Source organism: Anopheles aquasalis, chromosome X, assembly GCF_943734665.1.
Source record: "Anopheles aquasalis chromosome X, idAnoAquaMG_Q_19, whole genome shotgun sequence".
Lineage (NCBI taxonomy): Eukaryota > Metazoa > Arthropoda > Insecta > Diptera > Culicidae > Anopheles > Anopheles aquasalis.
In genome coordinates this window covers 77,501-87,500 of record NC_064876.1, presented here as the reverse complement: position 1 = coordinate 87,500, position 10,000 = coordinate 77,501, and the positions used below count along the sequence as shown (strand labels likewise).

Genomic DNA, 10,000 nt, shown 5'->3' with positions numbered 1-10,000 from the left:
GAGGTGCGTAAAGTTCGGCAGTAGGTGCGCCTCACACCAGTACAGTCCGGGCTGCCCGTCTTCCAACATTAGCTCGAAGAGGGTGCGTTCAGGCAGCTCCAGTTCCGGCGTCATCTCGCCGCCAGGCTCGTGCGGTTCGACGGGATCTCCCCGGGGATGGGCACGGCGTCGCCGCGGTGCCGCCTTTCCGTAACCCCGCAACATACGCACCTTGACGGGATTGATCAGCTCACTGCCAGCATCGGTGTAGCAGGTGAATCCGGAGGCCGACTGTTTCTCGCGCCAGAACCATCGCTGACCGTACACGGTCAGCAGCAGCTTGTGGCGCTCCTTATCGAAGTACAGGTGCATCGTCGGCGGAACCGTGGCTCTCTGCTCGTCGCAGGCTTTACGCTGCACCACCAGGCAATCGGGTGGCCTCTCCCCACCGACCGGCAGCTCGACATCCAGCCTACCACCGAGCGGCATGTCACCCTTGGTTGCGTCGATATAGTAAGGTAGGTGGCAGCTCTTTCTATTCTTCGTGGCCCACCCAAGCAGATCACTCAGCAAATGCGCCTTACGGGCACTGTCCACCACGAAGATCCGATATTCAAACAGTGGGTAACGGTTACGGTCTCGATCTTTGACCGGCAGCACGCTATAGCACTGCTGCTCAGAACTGTCGCGGTACCGGGTCGTCAATTCACCCTTCCGGCAGTTGAGCTGCAGTAGAGAGGGCAGTCGAACCAAGCAGAGCAGTGGAAGCGCCCGGGAGCAGTTGGCCATAAAGATGCGCTCATAATCGGGACCACCAACGGCGGCACACAGGAAGCCGGGATTCTTTGGGTTCAGATCGAGCTCGATGTGCTGGCGTTGGATCGACGCTTCTAGCAGCGGACTGTTCCAGCGGGAACCGGCTAACCGACGCACTAGGGGCCCCTGTGGGGTGAGCAGCCGTGCCGAAATCCAAAACTCCGACACGCCTAAGCCGAGCAGCATGTCCCGTAACCACCGACGCTCTTCCAACGGAAGATCGTAGTAATCGGTTGCAGTACCGGCGGTGATACAACCCTCGTGCGACGGACGCGGTGACCACAGGGCAGCACACAGCGTGCTGCTCCCTACTCTACCGTACTGTAACAGCAGTGCCGTGTATCCCGGTGGACAGCCGCAGTCCGGAAGATTGCTAAAATCGTGCAATGCACCGCCAGGAACCGACAGCATCCGGCCATCGCACTTGTTGGATGTGAGGAAAGCATCCTGTGTCCGTACCGACTGTGGGTCGTTACTACAGCTGTACGGTCTGTGAGCTGTTGAGCTATCGGTGTCGGTCTGCAGCGCACCGACTGCAATCAGTAGCGACACAAATGCAACACACCTCGGCAACAATGCACCCATCTTTTATCTCGCGCGCGCGCACTCTCTCTTTCTTTGTTTCTTTGGCTCTTGTCTGTGCCTAGCACACTTAGTTACCGTCACCTAGAGTTAAACACCTAGCTTCACTCGCGTTCTCTTCACGACCGGCGGTGGCCGTAGCTTACTAGCGAATGCGATGACGCTGCCGTACGCCCATAGCACTAAGCGCCTTGGCCGCTAGGATATCAAACAGAGAGAAAGCCTCCCACCACCGAGCAGGCCCGCGCACGTGTAAGCACAACCCTTCTAAGCCGCGCCGCTTGTGCGTGTCTGTTTACCCTAGTCGAGAGGAGTCATGGCAGCTCCCACCCACAGCCGTTTTTCTACAGGTGCTGCTTGCCCATGAAAGGGCGCAATAACACTGCACGTTGTGGCAATGCGAAATGGATTAGTTTAGCGGTAGATGGTGGACGGCGAAAGGCACGCTACGCATCAGACCATCCTGTGATGAATGTAGTTTATAAAACAACAATTGAAAAAACCTAAAGAAAAAGGCAGGCCCGTTCGTGTGCAGCTGAGAACATCCGCATTCCATCCTGGCCTGGTCGATCCAACGCCAGAAATCGGTTTGTGCTCTAATCGTTTCGTTACACACCATAAGCCAAACAGACATAAGCGGTTTGTTATTTTTGAATTGGACACATGTTTGGTAGCCTAGTTCAGCGCCAGCCAGGGGATCATTAAAAATGGGGATCGACTAGACTGTAGCTTGTAATGTAGCTCTATATTCTATAACAACTCCGCTGCATGCGCTCGCCGGAAGTAAAAGAGGGAGGAGCAGGAAATGAAGCAGGATGGATGTGGTATGGTGCACTATTAAGAAAACAACTAGCAGCTTGTGTTTGCACAATGATAAGCAAATAGCACGCCGGTCTCTCTGACTCGCGCGCGCTCGGTTACTAATTACCCTAATAGGTGGCAAAGTCCACAAATGGATAATTGATGTCGGAGGCGTCGGTGGCGACGACGGCTGCCAACGCTTGACAATTGAATGCCAATGCTGACTAACGAAAAACCATGCTAAGTACCTGGTAGACTTACTCCCTTGCCCCTGGGCACTCGTTTTCATCTTCAGTGTTTCGGTAGCGGATGTCAGGCTGAACGCCTGTCGGAAAAAAGACGTAAAAGATGGTACTCCAGTTGGGAACGGTGCCTCGTGCTGTGCATCTGGGTGATGATTGTTTATTGTTCGTTTTATAACAACAAAACAGAAAACCAAGAAACTTGTGACCATCCAAGAAACCATCTCGTGGGCCTGCTTGCCTGGCCTTCGCGCGTTAAGTGCGCTGCCGAAGGCGAAGAGATATTCAGTGGCACATGCGCGTATGGTGACGGTCAATCTCGCTATGAAGCTAATAGAACCAGTGGCGTGTGCGGTGGTGCATCGGAGATGTGTGGCGCTGCAATCCGACAGGCGCATTAGGATAGCAGGTGAGGCTTAGGCGCTCGCAGGCCTAGTGTCCTTGCTAGTATTCATCGCCTTCGCCTACCTCCTCGGTCGAGTCGACGCCCACCTCCTCGTAATCCTTCTCCAATGCAGCTAGATCCTCACGGGCCTCGGAGAACTCGCCCTCCTCCATGCCCTCTCCGACGTACCAGTGGACGAAGGCCTGTCAAACGAAAAAGAACCGGGAAGGGGGTGGGGGGTGTTAGTGGGGGCGACTGGAATAATTTTGGTCTCCGCTAGGTGAACGATACCGGTTACCCGTTTGGCGTACATAAGGTCGAACTTGTGGTCAAGACGAGCCCAGGCTTCCGCGATCGCTGTCGTGTTGGACAGCATGCAGACGGCGCGCTGCACCTTGGCCAGGTCGCCGCCGGGCACGACGGTCGGCGGCTGGTAGTTGATGCCCACCTTGAAGCCGGTTGGACACCAATCGACAAACTGGATCGACCGTTTCGTCTTGATCGTCGCAATCGCGGCATTCACGTCCTTTGGCACCACGTCACCCCGGTACAGCATGCAGCAAGCCATATACTTGCCGTGGCGCGGATCGCACTTCACCATCTGGTTGGCCGGCTCGAAGCATGCGTTGGTAATTTCCGCCACCGTCAGCTGCTCGTGGTACGCCTTCTCGACCGAGATGACCGGCGCGTAGGTGGCGAGCGGGAAGTGGATGCGCGGATAAGGCACCAGGTTAGTCTGGAACTCGGTCAGATCGACGTTCAGCGCCCCGTCGAAGCGGAGTGACGCGGTGATCGATGACACAATCTGGCCAATCAGCCGGTTTAAGTTGGTGTAAGTGGGTCGCTCAATATCTAGGTTTCGACGGCAGATATCGTAGATCGCCTCGTTGTCCACCATGAACGCACAGTCCGAGTGCTCGAGCGTCGTGTGCGTTGTCAGGATGGAGTTGTACGGCTCGACCACGGCCGTCGACACCTGGCCACCGTGAAAGAAAGTGAAAAACCGAACCACTTCAGCAGGCCCCCGAGAGCACCTGAGGGCTGAGGGTGTTTTTACCTGTGGTGCCGGATAGATCGAGAATTCGAGCTTCGACTTCTTGCCATAGTCCACCGAAAGGCGCTCCATCAGGAGCGAAGTGAATCCGCTACCGGTACCGCCACCGAACGAGTGGAACACCAGGAACCCCTGCAGTCCGGTGCACTGGTCGGCCAGCTTGCGAATCCGGTCGAGCACGAGATCGACAATCTCCTTGCCAATCGTGTAGTGGCCCCGGGCATAATTGTTTGCCGCATCCTCCTTCCCCGTGATCAGCTGCTCCGGATGAAACAGCTGCCGGTATGTACCGGTGCGTACCTCATCTGTCACGTAGTGGTGGGGAATGGGCGCGTACATTAATCGTCGCGGCTCGGTTCGTTCGTACTACGCGCAATTTAGAGGTTCTCACCTACTACTGTTGGCTCTAGATCGACAAACACTGCTCGCGGTACATGCTTCCCAGAGCCAGTCTCACTGAAGAACGTGTTGAACGAATCGTCACCACCTCCGATCGTTTTGTCCGACGGCATCTGGCCGTCCGGCTGAATGCCATGCTCCAGACAGTACAGCTCCCAGCACGCGTTACCGATTTGGACGCCCGCTTGTCCGATGTGTACCGAAATGCATTCTCTCTGAAATGGTAACAAATGGTTTGGGACCGACATGGATTTCTTGTAGTGTTGCAGTTGCATTCGTGTTAAAACAGTCTACATCGAACGTCAATACAACCGAGCTCTGTGTTATAGTAGTACCAAATATAGCACGAGTCAGTGGGTCATTTTCGGTTACAAAAGATTAAGAATTAATCACAACAGTCCATGAACAATCTTCCGACTGGTGGATGAGTAGTAATCGACAGTTATTAGTTCAACTATTGCCTCAGATGGTGACAGGTCGAGTCCAACGTAAAGTTGAACGCTTATCGCATGCCATAACTGTAACCAATCAAACCATATATATGTGTGTGCTCGCAACGTTAATGGTCCGTGCCAGAATGGTATCCGTTTATTAAAGACCAAAAAAGGCGTCGTTCGGCTTATTGTTTTCCCGCATTCTAACTCCTCCACAATTGTCTCCCTTTTCGCTTTTCCTTATTTGGGTGCTACCTATCCGCGGCATTCGTGTTTCAACGAACGACCGTAGCCGTAGTCGTAGTGTTACACAGTTTAGGCCCTCATTGCTACTCCGCTACTACGAGAGAGAAACAATGATCTGGCATGATCAGAACGACCCTGTTTCCACCCGAATGATTTCATTGGTGACCGGAATCACAGCCAGGTTGAACTCATGCGTCGGTTACGGTTCAGGCAGAATCTTTCATACTCAATGTGAAAGCACACCCTATATGCGCCATATATTGCACGTGCAAGATATTAGAGTAAAGAATCAATCCGGGTCGGCTCCTTTTCGTCAATCCGTCCCTAATGTCCAGGCTCTTTGGACGAACGTTTAAAGGGGGGTAGTATAATCGTAAGCGGCACAACCCATGGCAGTCGGGCGCGTTAACTCTTACGTAACGCACAACCCCCTCCCCACAGGGCTTCGCTCGCCATTAACACCGCGAAGGAAAGGAATCACGGCATCGATTGCCGTCCACAGTCCGTCCTGTTGCCCTACTTTTCCGGTAATAATTAATGTGTTTTCCATCGTGTAGTAACAGTATTCAGGATCCGAAGGAGCATACACGTGGCCACCTAATGCCCGAACGGGGTCAACTGGTGACCGTTGCGGTTTCCTTAAGGATTACCGCTCTGGATTTCTCCGTCCAATTTCCAACTCACAGAATGCTATGCCGTGCCTGAGATTTTCCATTTTCTTTTTTTTTGTATCAAATTACCCGCATGGTTGCCTATTACTTTGGTATGGAAAATTGATTGCTAGTTTATTTTGTATTCCACATTCCAAATTTGCCAAACCTACTCTCAATCTGTAATTCGCTACTGAAGCTGAAGTCAAACTCCCTTTTGAGTTTCGAGCAATCTAAGAACATAATCCGTTTCTCTTCCTGAGCTACATCATGTAGCATAAACATAATTGAAGTAACACCGTGCTCCTTACCATTTTGTTGATACAATCGTTGAATAATTTGATTGAAGTAGACCTCCGGTATAGTAACCGCTAGCAAATAAAAGTAGCACAATAGATAGTAAAATGTAAGTAAAGGTAAAAATAAGTTGTTTGAACACAAAGTACACTAAGCGCCAAAGAGCTAATAGAATTCGGGCGTCACTGGGTCTCGTGTCTGTCTGCAAGGGTTCAAACGCGGGAAGCAACTGAGAAGTTGCGCAGGCATTGGTGCCTCTTTTTATAGTGCAGCGCTCGATTCGGCTCGTTTTGTCGCGGTTCGTTTCCTCGCCTATGCCGCTTGCCACACCTTACTCTCGGGCATCTTAACTGGCCACCAAGTGGTGGTAAGGTGCGACTTTGTCGCTAGCGCACGCCAACGACCATCTGCTGAAGGCAATCGTTAGTGGTGCGTGTCCCAGCATAAGCCAAAATTGGGAAGAGGAGGATCCAGTCTTTCCCCCAGTCTCTTAATAAAATAATTATAGCCAGACTGCAATATAGTGTAATGTGAAGGGTTGGGAAAAAGATTCCACAAAAAGTGGACTGAGAATTTTCCACGTCGTGCAACCCACAAAATCACTCAATGGCGCATTGCAAGAATCATGATGATCATTCGTTATCATTCGAATGTAAGCCTACCCTACCGATATGCACCATCTCAATTCAATTATTGTTCCATTTTAAGCTAAGGAGTTTGTTAGCGCATTGCAGATAATAGCTAATCATGCACAACAAGAGCAATCCCACCATACTATGGCCTCGCAGCACAATTGGTAATAAGCAAGTAACTAGAACGATATCGGTAGTAGTATCTGAAGAATCGTTCAAGCGCGCCCAATTTAGTTCGTTAATTTTTTACTTATCCGCCAACCAAATTATATGCAAATCTTTACTCCAAAAATGTCGTTGCTGATGCTAGCGTACCGATCGAATCCCGTTCTTACCTACCGTACAGTGCGACGTTCGGATGTGATGGACTACACGACACTCTTCACGATCGGTGCGAAGCTAGAACCACAAGAGCTGTGCCGTGTCAACTTGGTCTGCCTCCCGAATCTGCGCATCTCGAAGGTGCACGAGAATCAGTATGCCCATCTGATGTACGAGGTGTTGACTGAGCAGAACATGTGGGCTGTCGTTGGTCGTAGAAAACGTAATGTAAAAACATACATAGAACAAAAGTGGAGACCGTGCAGACATGATTGATAGTAAAACCTTATTATCTATATTGCACGATTGTTTACAGTTAAAGCGACACGACATAGATGACCACCTGCCAAGACGCGCGCCTCAGGCAACAAAAATCACAACAAATAATTATAACAGTAAAAAATAATAGAACGAACGCCTGCCTACTGCTATCAAAAGACATAAAAAAATCTGAGATGATGTGGCGTGATTGAAGTGTAAATGAGGACGTCATCGGCAGCATGCTGCAGTAATTATACAATCGAGAAAACTTTGTTTTTTCGATTTTATGGCATTTTGCATGTTTTTACGAGCTCCGCAAAGTGCAAAGCAGCAAGTGTATTGTTGAAGCAGTCCTGGAACGGGGCCACATTCACGAACATCAGCGTCTTCGAGTTGCCACCCAGAAACGGCATCAACAGGTGCGTAAGTTTTGAGTTGCGGTATGGTACGTGATCGCGATGCTGCATGAGTGCCAGCATGACGTTGGTGAGTTCGCTCAGCGAGCGATTGATGTTCTTCGTCTCGTCCATCCGCGTGCTTGTCTTGGGGCTCTCGGAACCGGCCAAATCGACCAGATTCACCGAACCAACGCACGTCTCGCCCTTCTCCTGGTGCCTACCGATGAGTATGATCTTGGTGACGGCGTGCGACCGCGACGATCGCTCGTTGCCGGCAGTGGCTGCCGTTCTACGGTTCATCTTAGCGATGCTCATCAGCTGATGGAGTCGACCCGGCGTTTCGACCGTTTCCTCGATGATGTTCGACACGTACACATCGGTTTTGTTCTTAGTACTCAGTATTTTACGGTCTTTCGATGTGCCAGTTGTGTCCAGCAGATCATACAGCACCTCGTTGTAGATTTCCAGGAAGTTTACTCGAATCTAAAAAGGATGGCACAAAACGGAACGTGTTTTAATTTGTGAGAAGAAACAATACTTTGCCGTTAAAGCATTTTTTTGTTTACCTCATACTCCCAGCCAAAGCGCTTATAGTCGTTGATCGCGTTGAAGATCAGATCGACCGTACGCGGAATGACTCCCACATTGTCGGGCACCCCGTCCATGGTGTAGGTTTTGCCACTTCCCATCTGGCCGTACGCAAAGATGCACACATTGTAGCCATCGAGGGCGGACTGGATGAGAGGAGACACGTTTTCGAAAATATCTGTCTGCGTGGTGCGTGCTTGGAACACGCGATCAAAGCTGAACTCGTACCGTTTGCCAGTACCGTCCATGGCCAGTAGCTCGAGCGACTGCTCGTCCAGATACTTCCAGCCACACTCGATCCGTTGCTCCTCCGACGGTAACAGTGGTGGACGCACGCGACAAAACACCCGAATGTTGCCCCGCAAATCCATGACCATGTTGTGCAGATCCTTACGCTCAATGTTTGCCTGGAACAGTAGTTCCGCGTTCCGATCGTTCGTTTCTTCAAGGGCCATGTTCTTGGTCTCTAAGAAGTTTGAGCGTTCTTCCAGTTCCGCTAGTTGTCGCTTTAGTTCGGCTTTCTCCTTACTTACTGCCGTGTATTTATCGCGAGACAGTTTTAGATCAGATTCCAATCGCTCTAGAGCTGCGGTAAGCTGTGCATTTGATTCCTCCAGTGAACGCTTTTCGTCGCGTGTACCGCTCAGCTCGCACACTAGCTGCTCGCGTTGTTGCTTCAGCTCGTTCATCTCCTGGAAACACTCGTCGTACATATCCTGCAGCGATTCGTGGCTTGCGTATTCTTTGCATATATTCTTATACTTTTCCAGCAACACCTTGTGCTTCTCCTGCAGGTGAGTGAATCGAGCCTTGAAGTCATAGGGTGGAATTCGTTTGTTCATTGATTTGGCCACTCCCTGTTTTGCAACGCCGCTCGTCGTTCCCCCATTTACTATCTTCGGTCCGTTCGAAGCCGTTGGACCATTTTTACCCGTACCGGCCGTCCTGTTGATCGTACTGGCCACTTTGGAGACCGGGGGTGCCTTTCGCAGTGGAGCAGCAGCTGCGCCAACTGCTCCAGCAGGTTTCGCTACGCTCTTCTGGCCAGTTGATTTGAACAACGCGGCATGTGAGGCAACGGACCCCGTGGTCATCTTGGGCATTTTTGCTGGAACACCGCAGCTACCGTTGGACGCGGTCGGGGGACGCTTGAAATGGCTCGAGGTGATGGTCGTGGATGTGCTGGGCACATTCGATTTCATTGCCAGGGAAGGAGATTCCAACGGACCGTTCCCGGTCCGGACGAGGGGAGTTTCAGCGACGGGTTTCCCAGGATTGGTAGAATCCATCTATGAAAGCAAGTACACAAAACGCTGTTTCGGCACACGGAAAGGAGTTGATTTTCAATCTTTCTTACCTTTACTATACGATTTTTTAGGCCGAAAAGCTGTTGTTAACTCAAGCGTTGTAAGCTCGCCGATTACTTAAAAATATGTCTGACAGAGCTGATCGAAAATGTGACAGATTTTCTTGAATTCGAGCTGTTTGGGTATGTTTAGTTCACATGCTATGTGAACGAGTTACGGAATCATCTCGACAACGGTTCGCGTGGAAAGTTACTTTCGAGCGCACTTTGTTTACACGTTTACACTGCTTTGACAGCGTTTCTTTCGTTTCAAGCCAGCCAACAATTGCGAATGAAAAAAGGTGAAATCTGGTGGTGCTTTACTAGTGCAGTAAGTTACCTCGTTACTGATACGTTATAATAAGTTACTAAGTTTCTGATAATGAATGCTTCACGATCTAGAAGGCGCCCGCAAGAGCCTGCCGGGACCTTTAGTTTGTGCGGTACGCGAAGATGACGACGGCAGCTCAAATTCCTGCGTTGATTGCGCTCATTCTTGGATGCCTAGCGACTATCAGCCATGGTCACTACATCGACCAGTTCTACTGCGGGCCCGACAACTGCTATGAT

The 10,000-nt window shown here is 50.9% G+C and overlaps 4 protein-coding genes across 5 annotated transcripts in view; 1 reads left to right on the top strand and 3 right to left on the bottom strand.

Moving 5' to 3' along the window:
* The window catches only part of LOC126578393 (uncharacterized), a 9,715-nt gene extending 8,215 nt beyond the window's left edge, over positions 1-1,500 (bottom strand). The window contains exon 1 of the mRNA XM_050240938.1: positions 1-1,500. This exon is cut by the window's left edge and continues 373 nt beyond it. Coding sequence (XP_050096895.1) covers positions 1-1,380 — 1,380 coding nt within the window. The 5' untranslated portion in view covers positions 1,381-1,500.
* A 1,071-nt stretch (positions 1,501-2,571) lies between these two features.
* LOC126579966 (tubulin alpha-2 chain) lies at positions 2,572-6,086 on the bottom strand. Its single transcript, XM_050243805.1, has 6 exons — positions 6,035-6,086; positions 5,900-5,959; positions 4,251-4,473; positions 3,863-4,164; positions 3,104-3,781; positions 2,572-3,008 (listed from the first exon to the last, which is right to left on the bottom strand). Exons 2-6 carry the CDS (start codon positions 5,900-5,902, stop codon positions 2,865-2,867), a joined length of 1,350 nt encoding a protein of 449 aa, XP_050099762.1. The 5' UTR covers positions 5,903-5,959; positions 6,035-6,086; the 3' UTR covers positions 2,572-2,864.
* A 1,264-nt stretch (positions 6,087-7,350) lies between these two features.
* On the bottom strand, positions 7,351-9,374 carry LOC126570495 (protein claret segregational-like). The gene is given in 2 exon segments (XM_050228328.1): positions 7,351-7,980; positions 8,064-9,374. Coding segments are annotated over 2 exon segments (1,941 nt in total).
* A 293-nt stretch (positions 9,375-9,667) lies between these two features.
* LOC126573595 (dnaJ homolog subfamily C member 25 homolog) overlaps positions 9,668-10,000 on the top strand; it is a 1,283-nt gene continuing 950 nt past the window's right edge. The window contains exons 1-2 of one of the 2 annotated variants that reach the window (XM_050233742.1): positions 9,668-9,761; positions 9,833-10,000. The exon at positions 9,833-10,000 is cut by the window's right edge and continues 950 nt beyond it. In XM_050233742.1, the coding sequence (XP_050089699.1) occupies positions 9,884-10,000 (117 nt within the window). In that variant the 5' untranslated portion in view covers positions 9,668-9,761; positions 9,833-9,883. The remainder of the gene's footprint in view (positions 9,762-9,832) is intronic. The other variant, XM_050233753.1, reaches the window with a different exon arrangement.

Excerpts from the sequence above, each read along its gene's own strand:
- LOC126579966 (XM_050243805.1), bottom strand. Across the intron at positions 4,165-4,250 it reads TCTAGAGCCAACAGTAGTAG|ATGAGGTACGCACCGGTACA; the intron begins GTGAGAACCTCT and ends ACTACGTGACAG. Across the intron at positions 3,782-3,862 it reads CGATCTATCCGGCACCACAG|GTGTCGACGGCCGTGGTCGA; the intron begins GTAAAAACACCC and ends CACGGTGGCCAG.